The sequence below is a fragment of the Porites lutea genome, chromosome 1 (assembly GCF_958299795.1).
Source record: "Porites lutea chromosome 1, jaPorLute2.1, whole genome shotgun sequence".
In the NCBI taxonomy this organism is placed as follows: domain Eukaryota; kingdom Metazoa; phylum Cnidaria; class Anthozoa; order Scleractinia; family Poritidae; genus Porites; species Porites lutea.
The window spans coordinates 12,452,108-12,475,546 of NC_133201.1; the positions used below are offsets into that span (position 1 = coordinate 12,452,108).

General features: G+C 38.6%; 1 protein-coding gene across 1 annotated transcript; it reads left to right on the forward strand.

Annotated features, from left to right (window-relative positions):
- Positions 1 to 225: 225 nt before the first annotated feature.
- On the forward strand, positions 226 to 22,198 carry LOC140945240 (cholesterol 24-hydroxylase-like). The gene is made up of 15 exons (XM_073394294.1): positions 226 to 436; positions 1,908 to 1,985; positions 4,667 to 4,748; positions 8,446 to 8,519; positions 9,195 to 9,281; positions 12,790 to 12,928; positions 13,349 to 13,462; positions 14,042 to 14,195; positions 14,605 to 14,667; positions 15,430 to 15,502; positions 16,103 to 16,187; positions 17,588 to 17,698; positions 18,710 to 18,804; positions 19,654 to 19,720; positions 19,822 to 22,198. Exons 1-15 carry the CDS (start codon positions 231 to 233, stop codon positions 19,960 to 19,962), a joined length of 1,569 nt encoding a protein of 522 aa, XP_073250395.1. The 5' UTR covers positions 226 to 230; the 3' UTR covers positions 19,963 to 22,198.
- Positions 22,199 to 23,439: the final 1,241 nt, after the last annotated feature.

A 23,439-nucleotide genomic window follows, 5' to 3' on the forward strand; every position in this document is an offset into this window, starting at 1 on the left:
TTTTGGGGACTTTTACGACATGTGATATAAAGAACAAGTTCCTTAGTGTAAAGCAGATAAAAATACGTTCTCAATCTGTTACAATAAATTGTAGCAAGAGCCATAATGTAGGTTTTCCATTTCATTCCTTTTCCCCACCCCCACCCCCACCCCGACCCGTATCCCAACCTCCCCCAACTCACATGTTACGTCAAAGGGTATAATTTCATTCCCAGGACACTTCCAGCTTGATGCAGAAGCTGAGTAAACAAATCGCGCTGTGCAAGACGTGCAAAGTTAATCTTGAACGAAATACCCAGTTAACTATGTTGGATGTTATTTTGTACGCAGTCGGCACCGTACTTCTGGTATGCGTAGCTTTTGTGTTTATCTTTGCGGTATTTCTAGCGAACAAGAGGCGGCAGTTTTCGCATATACCTAGCCCTCCTATAGCAAGGTAAACAAGCTTTCAATATTTAATCTTAAATGTATTACGTTTGGTTTATGATTGCATAACTTGCAGACATCTCGAACCTCTAATACTTTAGTGTATTCTGTACCCCTTTTAAAGAAGGGAATTGCAAAGGTCGTTACGGGGCTTTAACTTTTATGTGGGTGGTCAGGACTCAGCGAGAGCGATCATTGTCAAAAGGTGATTTTTTACGTACAAGTGTGCCAATATACAGGTCACGCGATTGTGCAGCGTAGCCAGAGGACGTTTGGCTTCAAGAAAGGAATATCTGCCACTACATTGCTGCTATACTGGCTACCTAACTTCGAGTTTAAAAAAAAGGTGGCCGGGGAAGTAACCATCGTGGGCATTGTTATTCGTGAACAACGACAATGGCACAAGTTAACAACAGAATTATTTCCGGAATGTAACGATGTGTTATGTCACGATCAACCTGGCGGGGAGTTGGTGGGGGAACTGTCCGACACAGTGTTTGATGCAGACTGGAAGTTAAACAAAGTTGGTTCAGTGATGTGAAATGCTCTGAAAACTATCCCTGTCCCTAGACTTAAACATTTCTTCAGTACCTTGGGAAAGTTTACCGTGCTTACTATATAGCCGGAGGCCAGAGGCAATTATTTCTTTTTTGGCACCAAAAGGGGGCGAGGCAATTGTTTGAGGGAGGCGATTATTTCAAATATTGCTCACTAGAAGTCGTGCTCCTAAACATTTTGTTCTATTTTCCTATTTTTGATAAAAAAAAATCACGTCAAATAAACTGAACATAAATAGCATTTAAAGTGTTTCAAATTTGGTTCCTTGATTAATTTTCACTGTCAATGTCTTCGGTGTCAGAGCTTGAATCATCACTGATCAGTTTTGCTGAATCAATCCTCCATTTTTTAACACTATGGGTTATGATCCCTAGCAGGTAAGCGATTATTTGAGGGAGGCGATTAATCGAAGGACAGCTATTTAAATTATTCAAGAAAAGTGCAAGAGCAACCTTTTTTGGCCTAATAGAGACCTTTTGAAAAAATATACTTTTTTTTGCCACTGATTATCACCAGTGCTGTTGTCAGTCATCAATGACACAACGCAAACATGACTCTAGTATAAAAGAAACATGGAGATGCTTAAAATAATTTTTAAAAAAGATTAAAAATTCCTAAGCGAGAAAACATGCATTTTGCATTTTTCTTTTGTATGGAAGCCTCACTTCAATATCCCTGCCTGGGACATGTTAATGCTACATTATTCAAAAGGTGGTGACCATGATTTATTTCTGCCAGTTGTGGAATTGCATCATTGTTCCACTTATTAATTAATGGCTATGCATTGTACAAGGAAACTTAGCTAGTACACTTTACTGCCTTGTAGCCCATCTCCCTAGCTGGGTGTTGTATCTGACATCCCTTTGCTTTATTATAAATATAAGCCTTAACTCGTTGAAAAATTGAAGTTTTGTTTCTGAAAGTTTCTTCAAGGGCCATGCAGATGAAATTACTGAAATGCGTCATAAGGGTTTTCCCACGGATCACAAGTTTTTAGAATGGTAAGTTGTCCTTTAAATTGGCTTTTGTTTTAAAATTTGTCTTTCCTAATTTACTGATATAATCTACGTAGCTATTCACTCACGTAAGTGACCACATGGTATTGAAGCAGTAGAGGGTGGTCACTTACAAGAGCGTCAGAAACTCATTAATAATTCAGGCTAAGTGGTCACTACGGAAATGATATTGGACTTTTACAAATACAATACTGCACTGTATAAGATCATTATCAACAAACCATTATTAGTGCATGTGTGCAGTTTCATTATAGAATTGATTTATATGAGTAAGTCTAAGACTCTGAGTGGTCCTAGTGGTTGCTTAAGAGAGCTTAATAGATAGAAACAATTAAGTAAAAGTCTAGTTTGGTAATCCAGAAAGCAGTCGTGATTGCTTACAGGAGCAGTCGCTTACGAGAGCTTTTCATTACCAAGTTTAAGTCACAATTCAAACTGGGTTTCTCTTAAGGTGGTTTTAACTAGAACTGGTTGTTTACGAGAGTGGTCACAAGGAGTCAAGCTTTAACTGTATTGTGGAAGACCTTCTATCCATCTTGTTTTAATCCCTTTTCTCTAATTCCCTTGCGTGCTTCTCATTTACTTAATTTTCTCCAATAGCTGGCTATTTTCTGATAAATTAAGTCTGAAAAAAGCTCGAAAAACTCAGTTTGCTCTTTTGGTGGTATAAATATGAAACAAATAGCCAATAGTTACTGGTAGTATTAACGGTGAAATATCACTGCACACTCAATGTTTGATTGTGCAATATGAAATTCAAAGTGAACAAAGCTGATCATGCAGTGTCCTAAAACACTGATTCCTCAACTTGGGTTAAGAATTGAACTTGATAATGCCCGAGCTCTCTATTGAGCATAAAAAGGTTTTTCCTGTTGAAGTCATTCATCAAGCGAGATCATTTTCAAAAACTTTTCCAAGAGGAGCCCCACCTGATGACTGTCCCTCTCTCAATAGCAACTTAAATATATACCTTAAAATTTGAAAAGGTCTTCCTTCTCAATCTTATTCGGTTAATTATATGTGACTAATTGAGAGACATATGAACTTCTGCATCATCATTCACAACTTTTTTAAGTACATTTTATTATTATTATTATCATTATTATTATCTCTTTTATCACAGTCATTGCTGGTGTTCTTTTTGTGCAGCATTATTATTATTATTATTATCATTATTATTATTATTATTATTATTATTATTATTATTATTATTATTATTATTATTATTATTACAGTCGACCCCAGATAACCCGAACCCCAGATAACTCGAACCAAAATCGATTTCCCCTGGATTTCCGTCATACATTCACTGTAATTTTACCTTCCATAACTTGAACCCTCGATAACTCGAACTCCCGCTACCTGGAACCAATTTTCGTTTCCCCTCAGGTCGATCATTTTCTATATAGAGGGTCGTGAAGGGGGGTACCAAATCCCAGTTCCCAGCCTAAATTTGGCCCAAATCCCAGTTCCCAGGCTAATTTTTGCCAAAATCTCAGTTACCAAATCTAAAATCCCATTACTAATGATTATTTGCAAAATCATGCGCATAATAAATTAAAAGCACTGACTGACGCTATTTGGATACACGTACCTTCACCTGGACTGAAGAAAATCTCTCATTCTGCTGGTGAACACTCTTTCTCTTCTAGCCATATGCAAACTTGCAGAACTTGTCCGCGCTGACCAAGAAAACTGACAGAACGTAACTATGCAACCGTGTAAGCCTGGTAGCTAGACCAAGGGCACGAAGGCGAAAAATACTGATTTCACGGTCTCTACTGAGGAGTGCAAGGTCTATTGCTACGAAATTTTATTTTTCTATTTCAAAATATTGGAGCAAAGACCGCTGAAGAAAAGAAATCCCATATAATTGTTCATCCCATTCCCAGTGGCTAAATCCCAGTCCCAGTGAGTAAATCCCATTTTCCCAGTCCACAATAAGGCTAATCCCAGTTCCCATTTTACCCCTTCACGACCCTCTATATAATTTTACCCTTGATAACTCGAACCATGTTTTGAGCCCTTAAAAAGTCGGGAAAAAAGCCGTCTACTGGCGTCCGAAACATTGAATTTTCGACTTACTTCCTATTGACGTGTTGTAGGAGTATAGTTTACTAGTGGAGGCTGATATTGATTGTCACAGGCTAACGTGAAGCATGAGCTTTACTTCTCAAAACAGTAAATGCATGCTCTATTTAGGCTATGGTTTGTTACGTTACGTTCTGATTTATAATCTAGAAGTATCTTTTAATTTTCACTTGACATTTCTAAAATTAAATGTGATTTATAAAATGTTCACTGTGCAGTAAAAACTGTTTTTTACCTTACTCTCAGCTATTTTTTTCGAGCTCCCGATAACTCGAACTCCCGATAACTCGAACTTTTTTCGATTTTCCTGGAAGGTTCGAGTTATCGGGAGTCGACTGTATTATTATTTAATATTCTCATGGAAGTATAGTCTTTATCTTATTAAATGCCTTGGAGGAAACTTAACCTGGTTGAATTCTGATGCCAATTAACTATTGCCAGTACTTGGATGCTGAATTGTTACTCTCAGTCCTAGTGAAAGATATAATGTTTATTCAAGTGTGGAATAAGGGGATAACTCAATCAGCTATAGGCTGAACAGCCAATTTAAACTCACTCAGTGTTGCAATTTGCAGGCATATTGAATATGGCAAAGTCCTTCTTGTGTGGTTTTGGCATGTCCCTCTTCTTCTTGTGGCTGGATCAGAGATGGTTAAGGTAATTCCCTTAAAAAAGATCATGTATAATCCAGAATTTTTTCAAACTATAGGTGTATATTCATCTTGACGTCATATTGTCTACATTTTATTTTTAGCTCATTTAGCATATAAGCTAAACGTTAGGTTATGTACCCATATATTTAAACAATGGGCTCAAAAATTGAAAGAGCTGGTTTATTTGAGCAGTTTGGGTAAGTTTCAGCTCTTTGCAATCAAAATGTAAACAGCTGTAATCAAAAACTTCCTAATTTCTGGGCAGCAAAACCATGCAAAGCACACATACATTCTAATTTGTACATTAAATTGGGGTTTTTTTAAAGAGAAGTTCTCCAATTATTTTATTAGCTTCATCAGAGATAATGATAAGCATGCGCATATGTTAATGAGGCAAAAAATTGTTGACAAGGATTCGTCTAGATCTATTGATAGCACTGTATAGGATTTATTAAACAGGGACCGCGCAGAGGGAGGGGCTGGGGGGGCTTTAGCCCCCCCGCTTTTTTGCAAGAATAAAAATAAATTTAACAAAAATAATTTAACAAAAGTAACGGAGTGAAAAATAGCAAAAAATCGTTAATTCGAAAGTGACCAGAGTTACTGGCAAAGACAAACGAGCAGATAAATAGACAGAATGAAGCATTAGTCGTTACAATTGTAAAATATTTTTTCGCTTCTAACCTAGCAGAGGTAAACGTCTTTTAAATGGCTTCTTTTTCCTGCGAACCTCTCAGGAAAACGCGTTGTTTCGTATTGGTCAATTTCGATCCGAAGTAATAACTGGGTTTAGTTTAGTGGGCGATTCTCACACATTATGAGTTTCAACCTTGATTTTTGGAAGATCATGAAGTTATTGTTTCTCTTGTTATTGTGCGTCCTGATTTTAGCTCGATCAGCGCGAAGTCCGTCTTTTTATGTCAGGCTTCACGGCTCGTTGAGCATTCCAATTGCAAGTTTTGTTGAACGCGGTCTGTTTTTAAAAACATTTTGTCATCGAAAGTACTTAAACCGCAGAATCGTGTATAGCTCTGGTCATCAAGGAACATTCAATCCGGCGGTTATTACGAACAAAGAAGTGCATGGTACACGGCAACATAAATACGAACGACAAGACTTCACATACCACTAGTAATGCAAAGAAGAGATCTCTTAAAATTTCTGATTACTTTTCCAAACAAAATGGAAAACCTTCTTTATCTGGTGAGTAAACTCTCCATAATTTTTGCTACTTTTTTCTGAATCTATAATTGAATTTTAATTCACTAAATTATTTTCAGTTACTGTTTTGTTTTGCCGTGTAAATATTTTGAATGAATAATTAAACAATTATTGAACTCGGCTTTCGTATGATATGAAGATATACAGATCTCGGAGGGTGTTATCCACCGGGCTCAGGCCTTAGGCTTTGGCGGATAACCCCCTCGATCTGCATAACTCTTCATATCATACTCAGCCTCGTGCAATAATTGCTCAGTAATTATACAGCCTTGAGTTCAAGGCAGCTCAAGCAAAATCGTTGGATTTCTGGCTTATTTATAGTAATAAGAGGGTCTCAATGGGGTGGTGGCTTTTACGGTTATCGGCTAAAATTTTGGCTCTTTTACGGCTATCGGTTAATTTTTTTTAGTTACGGTTAACAAAAAAGTTAAAAATTAATTTCTTTTGTTTCAAAAAGTTAAATATTAATTAACCTGTATTTTTTGTATCTTTAAAGCAAAATAAAGGCCTTCGGATCATCTCGGGATAAAATAAGCTATTCTATTGAAAAATTTTCACATTTGATAGATCAATATACTTTTATAAAGTATTCCACTCTAATATTATTTTACACATAGAAATGCCAACAGTAAGCAGACACGCGAACGCCCAACTCAAGGCCGGGGCGCGACATTCCACACTAGAGACGGCTTATTCGTGTGAGACGGGTTATCCGTTTGATGATTCGCGTCAGATAGGTAATACGTCTCAATTTGAAAATGGAATAGTTTTAATATTGAAATGAACAATCCCCCTGACTTTATCCGTCAATTTTGAAAGACGGAAGATGGATTATCTGTTACAGGTAGCCTGTGTACAGCCGCAACCTCCCCGCAGAAAAAATCGGAGAAGGGGTGTCTAAAGCTGTGGAGGAGGGGGCGACTGTACACAGGCTAGTCTGGATAATCCCTTTCTAGCTCTCGTGTGAAAAAGGCCAATAACAAAATTTCCGTGTCCAGTGTTTTTAATGATAGCGAAGGACTGTACAAAACGACTGCCTGTCGTTGCCTTGTCGGTAGACCTCATTATTCCGCGCGGCTAATGCGTTTCTGGTCACGTGGTCCGAGCGAGTTCGCCACCGAAATGCCTTGACCGAGATTGCGTGGCAAGACGCCGTACATGCAGGGACTAGGCATGGCAATGTCTACCGTAGCGTCAGAGAAAAACAGGAAAATGTTGTTTATCGGCAACGTGTTTTACAAACAGCTCTGCGTGTTGTTTCACTAGTGTTTCGAGAGCACGACGTTCTGAAAATCGCAAATATTAATTCCCAGGAAGAAGCCCCCTTTCGCTATAGGAAAAATTAGTTTCCCGAGATAGCGGCGGAAATGGAGCCTAGGTCTTGGTCATTACCTAAAAGGCTTTTCGCCTAACGTGCGTACGGAGTCAAAGTAGCCGGAAAATAAAAAACGCAACCATAAGCGAGTTAAGCACCTCCCTTAAAATTAACAAATCTAGGGAACAATTACTTTTACGGTTAACTCTTTTTTACCCAATTTACGGCTAACGGTTAAAATTTTTCAATTTTTACGGCTATCGACTAAATTTTTGGCCGTTTTACGCCTATCGGTTAACCCCATTGAGACCCTCTAATGAAAGGTTGATATCAGTAGTATAACATAACAATCTATGATATTTCAATTTAGTGATGGTGAATTTTCAGACCCGATAGCAACATCACTGAAGATGTGGAAAAAATCAATAGTTTTATCGTTATTCACATTCTCCGTCACTTTAGAGAAATTGAATAGAAATCCACAAGCATGCCCCCCCCCCCCGGCCCCCCCCCCAAAAATTTTCCTTCACGCATTCTTCTTTAGCCCCCCCCACTCGAAAACGTGCTGCGCGGTCCCTGTTAAACTGGCATGCACTAAAAAGATGCATGGTCACTTTCCAAATCAGTGTACATTGTTAAATGGTATGTATGTTATTCTGAATGGCTTTTGTACATTGCACTTAATTTTAAGACAGCAACCTGAAAAACTGTGAGGTAAAAAAAAATGAAGTCGCATTATTAGATTTTGTCAATAAGATGTTAAGCCATGCCCATAAGATGCGGATCATGAAAGTCAAATTACAGTCCTGGCCTTTTTTTAAGGAATAATGTTGCAATTTTGGTCTAAAATTACCCCATAAAACTGTAATTGCCAGGCTTTATAATTGTAGTGCTTTTTTTGTATCGCAATGCAAGGTTTTTCTAAGTACTCGTGCAACAGCTAGACTCTCGAAATAGTTCCCCTGCATTGGAGCATACAACAGTTGAATGCTTCAGGGTTATATATGCTTCTGTTATCACTAATGGAAGGGTTTTAACTACCAACTGTCCCTGTCCCTGTCAGTGTTCCTGTTCTTATGATCACTTCCACTGTAAAATTAAGTAGAAAATGTATACTGGTTAAATAGCAGATATTGATAACTGCTTTGTTTTTTTGTTTGTAAAGGAAATTCTCATTGTGAAGAATCTTCCAAAAGACCCTCAGTCCTATGAAATTCTTAGCTACCTTTATGGACAAAGGTAGAGTCAGACTGCATGCTCAGTAATATCAGTTATAGATAATGGAATTATGATAATTTCTCATGACATAATGTTATTTATTCCCGTGATAAGAAACTGACAGTGTTTTTAAAGTGAAAATTGAGAAACTACTAAGTAAAAATTGAAAATGGAATTAGTCACTGCTTTTTTTAAATAACAGCTCAAATAGCTACCAAACTTAATACTATGGGATAACGTTTATCTTGTTAACTGTTACCCTCTACCCTTTATCAATTCCCCTAAACCCCCACCTCCATACACCCCATTTTCTAGTTTTCCCTCACTCCCCCTCTCCCTCCTCTTTCCCCTTCATAATCACTCTCTTCCTCTTGAAATATTGTAGCCCTTTATCCCATTATACAACCCATAGTTTCCTCAAAAACCATACCCAATTCCAGACCAAAATGAGCAAAATCTATACGGGTCGTTTTCAGACCGAAACATCACAAAAACCATACCCTTTGGGGCCGCACGTACCTATATTGCTTATATAAAGGAGACCCCCCCCCCCCCCCCCCCCTTGGAATTTCTGTCACTCTTGACCATGTACCTCCTCCTCACCCTCAGAATCCGTTTATCTGCTCGGCATTAACCAATTTGTAAATAACATATTTAAGTGAGCTGAATATGACAAAAATTCTGTTTATATTTTAGATACCTTGGTTCAGGATTGGTCACCAACCTGGATAATGACTCCTGGAAAACAAGGCGTGGTATCATGAACCCTGCTTTTCATCGCAAGTAAGCATCAGTAGATCACTTCCATATACAATGTATGTTGGTCTTCAATTCACTCAAGAGAGGGTTATCTGTCTTTTCGCCTCTCAGCCACATCCGAAGTATATCGCATACCACAATGGGCAGATCAGTGAGTTAGTGGTGAACCCTTCGTTAAACTGTGCAACTACAGTCTGACATTTCTATTTTTGAGCAGAGCGTTTTCTGAGTTTTTGAAACTTAGACAATATTATTATACTTTTTAACTAGAAGTAAACTCTGCAGTAAAATCTGTACTGCACTAGACTGCCGTATTATGAAGTTTATCCCATTATTATAACCGCAAAAAAATTTCTTTCTTTGTTCAGCTATAGTCAGCCCTGATTTCATATTTCATAATTATTAGGACAGTATGTAGACTTTCTCAAAGTCCTTCGCCTCTCATTTCCGGTTCCGGTAGTTTAGCTCTCGCTCTCCCGCTTGCTTTTGCCGCAGAAAACATAAAAAATCTACCGCTCGCGCTTCGCGCTTGTGAAGTTTTGAGCTCGATTTGTAGGCAAGTCTAGACAGCATGTTTGTTATTGGACATGAATTGCTCTCAGAATTGACAGAATTGGGTTCCTTTTTTTCACATCTAGCAAAAGCCCTCGGCCGCGGACGATCTTGCGTTAGTTGAAATTATTACAGCGATTAAGGTGTTTCGATACAGTTTTTCAGAGACCAGACCGATATTTTTCAATCGCCTTAAAAGTGTTTTTTTCCTTGTCCGATCGCTATAAAGCTTTCACCAGTAATTGGCTACGGATTGAAATTTTTGAAAATGTAGTTTTAAGTAAAATCGATATTACTATGACAACAATAAACAAAAAACTTTGAAACTGATAAAAGCCGCATTTTGTGTGATCTAGACCAGCTACTGAAAATCCAACACTAGGAATTTAAAGTTTGGTGTTTAGCAAATAATCTCCGTGAGAAGTAAAAAATTCTGTATGTTTGAATTCGACTAAAACGAAAATATATTTCAAACCTTAACTTTTCAATAGCCGTGATAGATTATTTAAGAAAAACGTTATAAATGACTCAAATTATTTTTGAGTACGTAGCATCAGAATGCTGCTTAATATCATATTTTGATGCTGGGAAATTTTGGTGTATTTTTGTTCTTGCGATCTTGAAGACTAGCCCGTTTTCTCACCACCTGTATAAGTGCAACTTCATTCAAGATGTGGTCTTTTAGCGCTTTTTTGTATTTCTCTGAAACGACACGAACGATTTTTTTGAAAATCTCTTCACATAATCTTCATAATGTATATAATAATGTCTGAAACTTTCATTAAGATTGATTCACTGCAACACCTTAAAACTTCAAGACAAACTTATCCTACGAACCTGTCAAAAATCTGCGTTACCATGCACATTCACTGCGTTGACGTTATGCTAATTTTCCCAAAATAATGCGCACTATACATACCTCCATGACTAGTACAATTTAGTTGAATTTATGGCATTTTTAATTTGAATGTAAAACATTAACAATACTCACACTGAAATGTACTAGTCATGGATATATGTATTGTCCGCTTTAATTTGCAAAAATTAGCATAACGTCAAAACAGTGAATGTGGTAGCGAGGATTTTTGACCGGTTAGTAGGATAGGTTTGTCTTGAAATTTCAAGGTGTTGCAGTGAATCAATCTCAATGAAAGTTTCAGACGGTATTATATATATTATGAAGATTATGTGAAGAGATTTAAAAAAAAATTCGTTCGAGTCGTTTTAGAGATATTCAAAAAAACGCTAAAAGTCCAAATTTTGGATGAAGTTGCACTTAGACAGGTGGTGAGAAAACGGGTTAGTTTTTAAGATCGCACGTACAAAAATACACCAAAATTTCCTAACATCGAAACGTGACATTAAGCAGTATTCTGACGCTACTTGAGAATAATTTGAGTAATGTATAACGTTTTTATTAAATAATCTATCACGGCTATTGAAAATTTAAGGTTTGAAATATATTTTCGTTTTAGTCGAATTCAAACATACAGAATTTTTTCTTCTTACGGAGGTTATTTGCTAAACACCAAACCTTAAGTTCCTAGTGTTGAATTTTCATTAGCTGGTCTAGATCGCGCAAAATTGGGCGTTTATCAATTTCAAAGTTTTTTGTTTATTGTTGTCATAGTAATATCGATTTTACCAAAACCTACATTTTGACAAATTTCAATCTATAGCCAATCATTGGTGAAAATTTTATAGCGATCAGACGAGGATAAAATCACTGTTAAAGCGATTGAAAAATATCGGTATGGCCTCTGAAAAACTATATCGAAATACCTTAATTAGTAACAAACTTCATGTTGTCCAATTCTGTCTATTGTTACTGTCTTGAAATTCTTAAACAACTTTGTTTTACAGTAAGCTTAATATATTTTTTTGTTCGTTTAAGATATATTCAACCTCAAAACATGCGTTCCTCGATCTATGTTATTAAACTTCCCGTCTTCAAAGCTGTTCCTTACTAATTTCAGTAGGATATTATGTTCTATAACGTGTGAAATGAGTGTAAAATCTCTCGCCATTTGCTCCAACCCTCAACTGCCAAAACAGCTGAGCAACCGCATCGATTACCCATTGATCATCGGCAATAATCAATGACTAATCAACTGATTACCCATTGATTACTCATCGATTACACATTGATGTAATTGATTTCATTGATGAGATATGCCTGGTATTCACCTCCAAACAGGCGAAGAGAAACAAAATCTTTTCAATTTTTAAAAGACTTGAACTGTACGTTTTCGTGGATGAGAGAGTTTGGTTTATTAATTTCTGATTATTGATTGATCCTACCGGACCACTACATTAGGATCCATTAGTATAATTACATTGATGATTATCGAAAATAGAGCGCTATGATTGGCTAGGAGCTTCGCTTTATTCCGCTATAATCACCGCGCGGTGATTATGACATTGAAGGCTAGCAGTTTTCAAAATGACAGCCAGATTTTTTTATGTTTCGGAGTCGGAAATTGATCAATAATTTTATTTTCTCGAATAATCATCAATGTAATTATACTAAAACAATTAGTCGCCTGAGGACTAATTGTTAATTAACAGAAGGTTTTATCTAATAGGCCACTTTCGAGTTCCAAAAACCCTCACTTTCAAAAAGAGGCTAGGTGCACAACCTTTTTTGTGAAAATGAGTTTTATTTACATTAAAATGACTGAAATGGTTTCTATATCAAAGGCTGAGCACCTACCCTCGTTCTGAAACAGAGGCCCGGGGGAACTCGGAAGTGGCTCATTAAACAAATACCCCACCAGAGTTCCCACCAGAAATTCCAGCTCAAATTTATCCTTTGGCTTTAAGAGACCTCCCACTCTATTTCATGGTTTCTCAATGTCATTCATTCAGATAACGTGGGTATTTTCTGGAAAGATTCGTTATATATGCGCCCTTCTGAAGCACCTGACATTTATTGTTAACCCCCAACCTGAGTATTATTCAAAACAAACTTGTTTCCCAGGAGCTTGAAAGATCTTATGAGCTCTTTTAATTCTACTGCTGACCTTCTGTTGGATCATCTGAGCACAATGGCTGATGGGAAGACACAGATCTGCATGGTAGATGAGTTTGCCCGTGCAGCACTGGATGTCATTTGCAAGGTTAGTAATACGGACACGACCGAGACTGCCGAGAAATTTGATTTTAGTTCTAAAAAAATCTCTATCACCTGCTCCCCTAGACTGCCAGCAAACTTTCTTAAAGGGGAGCGAGGAAGCGACAAGCAGCAAAGTCGCGAAGAGTAGGCAACGCGCTTCCAGAGGGGAATTTTTATAATCCCCACTCTGAGTGTTAGCTTCTCGTGAGTATAAGCCAACGCTAAATCGGGCACGAGAGCCTGCTCGAACGCTACTTCTCCGCTTTTCAACCCTTTGGCCTTCCCTTCCTTCCTTTCTGCGCATTTATTCTGCAGGTTACTTCCTGTGTGTGACGTGGCCGATTCCCCTACCCCTACCCCTCACCCACCCACCCACAACCTACCTCATACGTATCACGGCATGTTATCATAAATTTAAATACAGGTTGCTTTTGGAATGGAAATAGACGTCATTAGTGGAAAAGACACCAAGTTTACTGATGCTGTATCTCTGAGTTTTCACGGAGTCGAGGAGGCCACATTTGATCTGTTCCACAAGGTAATGCACCTATGATGAATTTCCATGACAAATTGAAAATGACATCGTTATACTGCAGTTACAAAATGTTCTATAGAATTTACTGTCCATAAAATAGGCCATTGTGCTCGTCATAATGAAGAAACTGCTTCAAAAGTGCTGTTTTGGGAACCCCAACATAGGAGCAAAAGTTTCTGTCAAATCTAACCTGGTCACCCAAATCGAGATAGACCAAGAACTACATAAATTGACACCATCAAGGCAGACACTGGATTGGACAACACTAAAGAAATAAGAGATACCATGCGGGATCAGGCCGGGTGGAAAGATTTTGTCAGGATGGCTTAGGATGACTCGTAGCCTGCAAGCAAGCTTTCCAATTATGCGTGCGGCCCTCGCGTGACTTCGCGACTCCCCCAAATGGAGAGCTTGCTTACTGCCTAGATTATTCGCGACCGAAGTAAGTAAAATTGGCAAATAAGGAAGGAAAGTATGTCAGTCTAGTAATGCTTAAAATTATTTGCCTTTACTTAACTCCTGTTTCACCAGTTTTCTTGCAGGCATGTATTCATTTTTTATTACTCTCTCCATCTTTTTCAGTTCAAAGTATTTCAGTTTCCCTTCCAGCGCCGCGTGGTCTCATCTGTTAAGTTCTTGCGTGAAACTGCGAGAAAAGTGATTGAAGTGAGAAAGAGTGCGATGAAAAGAGGAGAACAAGTTCCAGATGATATCTTACAGCGGATTATTGAACAAGGTTTGTTAACCCATGCCGCTGAGTTATTTTATGCAGGCTTTGCGGGGAACCTTATCCAACGTATTGTCTCCATTTATTCATTTCTTCATTCATTCAGTCACTCACTCACAGACTCACTCATACATTCATTCATTCATTCTGCATGTATGAATTCATTTATTCACTTATTTGTTTTCAATTCTCTCTTTTTATTCTCTTCTTTCATTCGACAATATTTTTTGAGACTGGATTATATTGTTATTGGGAAACTCTCCAGGCTTCTCATATATTTAAATGTTGGATGTGCAGATAACCCATTACTTGCATGTTTTTTTTTTTCATGGAATTTTAAGGAACCAATGAACAATAATTTGCAATAATAAACCTACTTATATTTTAAAATCATATTCTTTATTTATTTCAATCACAGAAAAAATTCCTGGGGTTGGAATTGAAGAAATGTTAGATGACTTTGTTACGTTCTTCATTGCCGGTGAGAAAAATACTTTATAGAGACTTAGGCCCAATCCACACACACTAATGCCAATTCGTTTGAAAACGCATATAGTTCGATGCGTCTAGGCCTTTCGTCCAAACTAATAGTAATACGCTGAGCGTTTTCATCGTACAGGCATCGATTTGAAAACGCTTTTGAAAGGATATCAAAACGAAAAAGCATACATACCTTATTAGTGTGGGCTGTTGAAAACTGTCGAAAACCCATTAAAATGAAAGCGATGACCAAGAATATCGCAGAAGCGTGTGTTTGTAGCATGCGCATAGAGTTCAACTAACGTTAAGAATCTAACATCAAAACATATATTCATGACCAGGCCGGAGAAACAGTACTTTTCTTTTTGACCTGAGCCGATAACTGATCAGCGGATAACGTTAAAAAACACGTTACCTCAATAAGTTCTACAGCTGAGCCCGCGAAACAGCCATGTGACACTAATCAGCGGATACCCTTTTGACAGCTCCCAGCTTGGACTCCTAGCTAGTGAGTGTGTCATTTCACATCCGCTAACACAATTGCGGAAAGCGTGCGGACGGACTGATAGACGATTTTGTCCGAACCAAAATTTCTTGGATGCGTAGATAACCAAGTTTTGTTACCCATGGTGCTCCCGTGTGCGCGCTTCGCGGGCCTGTTCGGAAGTGTTTTTTCTGTCTTTTTTTTATTGCAACTCTGAAAGTGAAACCCTGTGAAAAGAAGCGTTTAAACGGCATTACGGTGTTGAATTTCGAATTTCAGGTCATGAAACTACATCTAATATGCTGGCGTTTTGTGTTCTGGACCTTGCGGATCATCCTGATATTTTAGACAGGTAGTATTGAAAAAACCCATACATTTTTTTAGGCATCATTTGGCTTTTCTCTTCTTGTCTTTGATGTTCCGAAGGGAACTCCGGTTAATTTAGAATAAAGGTATGTAACGTGAAGGAAAGAAAAGCGAAAAATTGACACTATTTTTTAAGAACCAAAACCATTTACCTCAAAAAAGTTTTGGTTTTACTGCTTTCATATGTTTGTAGTGCTTTAATGGCCGCCTAGATCCTGCAATTAAGCTATCACAACACCCTGAAGTTAAAAACAAGCAATATACCCTATCCAACGCCACATGCTATATCAGAGATATCCCCTCTGGATTTGGTGTATGCTGCTCGCATTAAGTGGTCAAACACGGTTGTTTTTGTCTTGTTTTGTTTCGTTTTTTTTTCTCGTATGAGCTACGTTACTTTTCATGTTAATGTGGCTCTGTGAAGTAATGTTTTATATATATATATATATATATATATATATATATATATATATATATAAATGATTTATTCATTTGCTGTTCGTCTTGCTTAAATCCCTAGTAGGATTTTCTTGTTTTCTTTCCTCCAGGCTAGGAGTAAAAAAAATTAACACGCGCTTTTTTGCAGTTTAGTAGGAGAGATTTTTGATGTCCTTGGCGATAAAAAACATGTTGCCTTCGATGATCTGGCCAAATTACATCAGCATGGACTGGTAAAGTGTTTTAATTCAATATAAATCCATTTTTAAATTTGTATTAAAATACTATTTTGGCATCATTAACATCTGTGTCCCGGGAAGGGGGGAACTCCGCATATGAAAGTGGTGGGGATGCTCGTCGTCTCGCTGAGGGGTGTAAATTTCGGATTTTGGTCTCACTTAGGGTGTTCTGGGCAAAATGCCATCATATTCAGCCGTGAAGGTCTCGTTTAGGGTTGCACGCGAAAAAATATAAAAATATACCCTATAACGTGGTCTCTTTTAGGAGACAAAAAAAGCTTGATCCACGCCCAGAGAGGTCTCCTTTAGGAGTTTAGTTCAAAATTTCCGACGAGCATCCCCACCCCTTTCATATGCGGAGTTCCCCCCCCCCCGGGTCTGTGTCTCCTTATTGGCCATTTCCGAGTAGCCCCAAGCCTCCGTTTTATTGATATGAAAATTTTTTTTTTTTATTTTCATGCATACAAAACTCGTAAGGTTTTGTACTAAGCCTCATTTTGAAAGTGAGAGTTTTGGAACTCAGAAATGGCCTAATCTAACACAAGTAATTTCGTAGGGTAGAAGCCCAGAGGTTATGGGCTCCTGCGTAGAGTTATTAGTTGGCCTGCAAAAATAGCCATCTCTCCTGGCTCCTCGCCGCGAAACGTCCCTAGCGGCGAGGAGAGAGAAGAAAGATGGTTGTTTTCGCAGGCTAGTTGTTAGATAATACAAAATATTACGTTAAGGGGACACGGTTCCAGAGATGTGTTGCAGGGACAATTTATCACATATGCTATAAATATTCGTCTATACTCTTGTGCAGTATGTAATGAAATCAGTAGTTAAGTAACGCAAAAGCCGGGGACCAGATCCTAGTAACATTTCTTGTGTTATGCGAACATTATGATATTTTCCTGTTTCATGCCCATGGCTAATATGGGAAGCAAGCTCAGGGAAAGGGAAATAAAAACTGGTGACAAAACCTAAATTGAACTCTATCCCTATCGGTAACCCCATTAACCTTCTTTGTTGTGTTCCCTTTTTTCATTTTACCGTTCCCTTAGTTCCTTCCCTGTTCCCTTTCTTAGCAGCATTCTTTTGTACTACACCGTTTTCATTAATTGCTATTATAACAATAACAGCAAAACGATACAAAAGACCCCTAGAGCCAGTGTATAAGCCTTTATGAATAGAGATCTGACCCAGTTTCAATGGTAGAGCGGATGGGAGGGCAAGCGAAGTCTTTCCTGTTCCGTGCTTCTTTCCTGGATCGCCTCCCCCGCGATTTTATGCTTCTGTGATTGGCGCCCGCTTGCGGACAAGGCCAACTTTAAGTAGGCAAGCGCTCCGTAATATTACTTATTACGTCATGGATACCGTGTTTGACCGTGTACTGTTACATTGTGATTTTACAGGTTTTAAAAGAAACGTTGCGCCGCCATCCCACAGCAACTGGAACCTTAAGACGGACCAACAAAGAAATGGAAATCGGAGGATACAAAATACCCGCTAACGTCTCCGTTATGGTACAAGTCTCTCTCTTCTGTCTAAAGCAAGCGAGACTAACTAAACGAATCATGAAGCGTGGGAGTGTGCATTGTGATTGGTTTATCCTTCCGCTTCTGCTTCTGACTCCAACAATTTGGTTCACGGGATCGTGAGCGACGGAGTCATAAGCGGAATCGGAAGAAAATGGAAACGTTCAGATTCTTTCGACTACGATTCTGTCGCGCGCAATTTTTAATCTATTTTCAGGTCAGTACATCAAGGCCTTGGTCTGAGATTTCCCTGTAGTGACCTCACTTTTGGTTTATTAGTAGCTATTAGTTGTACAGTCAGCTCTCTTTAAAACGGACAACTTTGGGACCGGCACCAAGTGTCCGTCATAGAGATATGTCCGTTTTATAGGAAGTCAAATAAAGGGGTAAAGAAAGGCACGGACCAACTCTAGCTGTCCGTTTTACAGAGGTGTCTGTCCTATATAGGTGTCCTTTAAGAGAGAATCCACTGTATATACATTAACTTGATGGTGGTTTATTGATGTTTCTTCATTGTGCGAGCCTTAATGACATTAGAGAGCTTAAGCAATCAAGAAGGCGACGGCAACGAGAACGGAAAAAGCGGCGATAGGTTCAGTTTAACAAGGCAACAACTTTGCACGTCCGTCACGATACATTTCTTTGCTTCTTTGCATTTCTTCGGAAAAAGCGGCGATAGGTTCAGTTTAACAAGGCAACAACTTTGCACGTCCGTCACGATACATTTCTTTGCCGTCGTTACAGGACTACTACATGAAACTTCACGTGAACACAAGACAACCAGTTTCGTTTGCTATTCCTGAACTTAGAAACAAACAGGCCTTCAAAATTCTATCCCAGAAATATTGACAAAGTGCAATAAGAGCGATGAACTTTGAAATACCTCGAATTCACTTTTTATTTAGTGATGTTTTCGTCGACCTCGCCGTCTTGGTTGCCTAACCTCCCTAACACAGCACGGATATGGTGACATTCAGTATAAAATTGTTTTGTCTGCAGACAAGCACTTACGTGTCCAGTCATTTTCCTGAGTACTGGAACAAACCAGAAGAGTACAATCCTTACAGATTTGAAGATGAAGAACTTTTAAAGAGGTGTGTTCAGACTGCTGATATTTTGCTTTAAAACTTTAAGGCGTTAATACTCACCGGCCTGTCTGCACTTAATTCTGAATTGACTCAAATAGAAGCTATTTTTGTTTGCTGTTATGCTCTTTTTGGGGGAAGGCAACTGAGAATAAAAGCAAGTCGAATTCATGTGCGAGTTGCATTGGTAAAGGAGTTTGTCGTTTTATGGTAACACTTACTCCATGTCAATCACTTCTAAACCTTCACCGGCGCAAAGAAAACGTTGTATGTACGGGGTCAGAAGGCTTTGTCCGTAGTATTTACAGCAAACGGCGGAAGATGCAAAATGGTGTGGTGGAAGCTATCCAAAAACAGTGTATACAGGTTATGTCAGGAAATCTCGTCTTCAAGGCCTGACTGTCCAGTTCATTTTATTAATTTTGCCAATTACGCTTCCGACCGCGCTATGAAAGTTGACGTTAGTGAAGAAATCACTTGTAAACGACAAAATCAGTCACAGCTTCTTAGTCCTTCCCACTGATAAATATGCCTCCCAAGCAATATATCAAACGTTACAAACAACAAAAATGAACTTTGAAAAACCGTTAGGCTAACAAGTTTTCAAAAATGCACAATTTCAATCTGTTTTAATCTCTTTCAATTTTGTCCATCCGTTCCTTCTTTTGTATTTGCTGTGATGAGCCGCATATAGAATATTTTAGGTGTTCAAACTATATCAGATAGCTTGTCGTGTCGGCACCAAAAATTATCCGGTGCGGTATGAACACAGCCTTTATATTCTATCACATGTTTCTATTTACCGTCCTCTTTTGGAACTGTCATGAACAAAAATAATATCTCCGTTTTATTTTGTAGGTCGCACTATAACTACTTTCCGTTTTCACTTGGACCGCGAAACTGCATCGGACAAAACTTTGCTCAGGTACATGTCTACTCTTTAAACGGTATCTGTTTGAATCGTGCCAATAGAGAGACTGGGTACCAGCGTATTAACACTTACATCATTTGTGCTTTTGACACCAGATTGAGGCCAAGGTTCTGTTGTCACGCTTTCTTCAGACGTTCAAGTTTTCGCTGGTGCCTGGACAGTCACGCGATGTTCTTGAAAGAGTGACTCTTCGACCCAAAGACGGTGTCATGTGTACCTTGACAAAGCGGAATTAAGAAAACTAGTCCGTAGGGTTAAGCAGTTCCATATTTACTTGTCCTCGCCTCTTATCGTTTAGTACTGAAACCTGTTCTAAGCTCTCAGTATGTAGAGAAAACAAGTGAAAATTCAACCCTTTTTCGTCTAAAAAAACACCATAAAAGCACAAGTAATGATTAACCTTCTCCACTATAAAGAGTCTTAAAACCAATAACATTAGAAAACGGCCCAACCAAGAATGCATTGTAGTTATAACCGGCCCATATCTCAGTGGGTGTGATTATACAACACTAACATTCCATGAACGGTTTTGCAGTGATCTACAGAAGAAGATCTTTTTAAACAGCAAAAAAGGTCAAATGCGCGGTTAGTTTTTCATGGTAGCAGCTGTGAAAGAGCTTGGAACGGGCCATCTGTACCTCGTCGAACCTCCTTTGACATTTGTGATCCGAATAGTAAAGTCTGGCATTGCAATAGTTTGAGAATAACTACAAGTAGAGCTATTTTTAAAAACATTTTGTTCCATAGTTTAAGGTAGGTTAGTGTTTTGCATTGCAGAGTAGTTGGATTATATATTCATGAATAACGGTATATTGTAGGAATGTAGAGTTAATACAGACGCCTGTATAAGTGGCGGAGATGTTACTAACCGGTTGATATTGTCAGTGTTCTCCTGTGTACCAAACACAGCACAAGTAGATATCAGATTGGCAAATTAGATCTCAAAGGTAGATTCCAAGCGCGTTTTTGACGTCTAAGTATCGATTGGCTATATTTTGTTTTGCTGCCTAGATGGATTGAGAGTGCGTGAAGTTTTTATTCTAGATCACTTAGTATATGTAAGAGATGACTTGTTTCATGTATCAAGATCAAGTGTCAAAATTGAATACGAATTGAAGACTGGCAGCTCTGAAGAAAATTGTTCAAAGTATAAACTAACGCAGTTATATATATGGGCCTTTTCCCCCGTTGCAGGACCCCCTCTTTTGTAGATGTAGAAAACGTAGGGGTTTAAGTCAGTTTTGCTGGTGTTATCATCAGTATCTTCTATAATTAACCCGCCACTGCACTGATTTTCAAACTCCTCCACAGAGTTTTTCCTAGGAAATGGGAGGAAAAGCCGTGTGGTCGAGTTTGATTGCGGATTCTTAGACTGTTCTTAATTCTCCAGGTCTACCAGCAATCAGGCGTTTTTGTAATTTTTTGCCACCGTGAAAGTCGGCTCACGCGCGCAAAAAAAAATCAAAATAAGAAAAGATCATTCGCAGATTAGTGTTGAGAACGGTGTGGGTGTTTATCCTTCACTAAAAATTTCGGAAATTTTCTATGGGAACGTAAATGGATCACGCTTTCATAAACATTCCAGAGGTGGACAATTTCCGTCCGAGATTAATGGGATCGTTTTTTAAGTGGGTGTCGCGTTTTTTGCATTTGAGACCATTTTTGATGACCCAAGTGAAACTCATCGGAAAGGGATATAAACGGGCAACCAACTCCCATTACCGTAAGAGTTCCAAAAACGATTCCCGCTTCTTTTTCCTGGCCAATCAGGAGCGGGGAATTCATATACAAATGGAACTGGTTCCTATAAAATCTGAGGCGATTTTTGTCCGGATCCCAATTGTCCGCCTCGGGGTCTCCGATGATGAATAAGGACTTTCCTAATAGGTCTTCATATTCCGGCCTTGTAGCTCAAGGCCCTCTGCTGGCTTTCACGGCCGTGCCTTAGCAGTTGAATTGAAAGTGCTCCTCGCAAACGATAATTGTTAACCGAAAAGGGGGCAACGAGTTAACGTCATTTAGTCCTTTCGTGTTATTCCTAGTAAAGTCTTCCTTACATTGCCGGGTCGAGGATGATACAAGGTTTAGCCATCTAGAGTTTAATTTCAGTTTATCAAAGGCACATGCTTCATTTTCCATCGTTCATTTTCATCAGAGCAGTAAATTTTAGCCGCATCTTAACAGGTGTTTATAGATGAAAGAATGGATAGAACTATCTGATAGAGACATCTGTTGACAATTAACAAGATGGTCGCGAATGGATACCGGTTCTATCTCTTGGCTAGAAGTTTTGTTTACTTGCTATTTACGTCTATTTTGAGAATTTTGTCAACGGCTCTATAAATAAAATTATTAATATAAATCAGGAACAGGCGTTTAGCTGATGACATAGTAAAAGAAAAAGACATGATAGATTTTTGATTTTATGATGGCTGAACTCATTGATAATAAAGTTATATCCACCGAAAAATATTTCGCAGTGTTCTACGATTGCTTTTGGGTACCGCCGTCAAGCTTGAGCTCTGCCCCGCCAGCGATAAAAAACTAAGGCTTGAGACCAGCATTCGTTTCAGGCTCTTTTTGATTTCTTAAAGTTTTGTCCCCTTGAAATTGTAGTCAACCGTGGGTTGAGTTAATCCTTTACACACCTTTCTCAGCGTCTACTTTACAGCGTCGGTCTCGTGAAATGTATCAACAAGGATTTCCTTAAGTCAAAAAAGCGCCTTTGCCAATGCAAAGGTACTTGTCATGAATAACTGATTTTGTCTCATCGAAGTCGATCGATGTTAATGAACGTGTTTTTCTGTGTCAGTTGTGTAAGAGCTGGCGGATAGGCCTCAATTCCCTGCCAGTTTTATTCCTTTTGCCTATTGCGTGTGATGCCCGCCAAAATTAAGTTATCCAATATCTGGTCACAGGGGGGCGCTTTTTAAAAGCTCTCAATCTCCTTTTGACTTACTATATCCGGTCCAATGATCCAAAATGACCTACAAACTTTGTGCCAAAGTCAACAAGTTGGAAAAGAAAATCCCTGTAACGTTTAACAAAAGCTCGGTGTGAGAGAGTAGATCGACAAAATATGAAGCAACTTTCTGTACTAACATTTTTCTAGCAAAAAAGAAAACAGATCTCTTCCACTGCAACGGTGGAGAGGGTGAAAGTGAATTGGATTCGTATTTCCTTTCAAAGCATTGTTGCTGGCCCAAGCCTCGTAGGGGTGGGGCGGGGGGAGTTCACTCAAAAAAGTCTTAACAGGAATTTCGCGCTGAGGTTAAACCCCTTACCCTTTTGGACCATTTTTGACAAACAAGGCAGTTCTTTCGTACACCTTTCGTTTTAAGTGGTACTCATTACAAATGCCTTGTTAAGAACACTGCATTCCTTTTAACTAACTGCTGTGAATGCACCGTCATTTGAAGATGAATAATTCACTAAACCAGGAAGTTTAAAACTGCGTTTATTGGCCCTTCTAGGTCCTTTCAGAAACCACACTTCCGTGACGGATTTCCCTGGCCATTTATATACTTCAACTGGTGAAAACTCCACCTTTTAATGTATCTGAATCCTAAGAAAAGTACCTGTTTCGGGCGGAACCCCCCGGGGCCCAAGCTAACAACAGAGAATTCTTTTCAGCTTATAAGCAATTACTGGGATAAAAAATCATGTTACTCGTCTGTTCTCAATCTTGGTCAGAATAAAATGGAAAGGCAACC

Excerpts from the sequence above, each read along its gene's own strand:
- LOC140945240 (XM_073394294.1), top strand. The coding sequence starts at position 231 with ATGCAGAAGCTGAGTAAACAAATCGCGCTGTGCAAGACGTGCAAAGTT. Across the intron at positions 437-1,907 it reads CCTAGCCCTCCTATAGCAAG|TTTCTTCAAGGGCCATGCAG; the intron begins GTAAACAAGCTT and ends TGTTTCTGAAAG. Across the intron at positions 8,520-9,194 it reads AGCTACCTTTATGGACAAAG|ATACCTTGGTTCAGGATTGG; the intron begins GTAGAGTCAGAC and ends TTTATATTTTAG.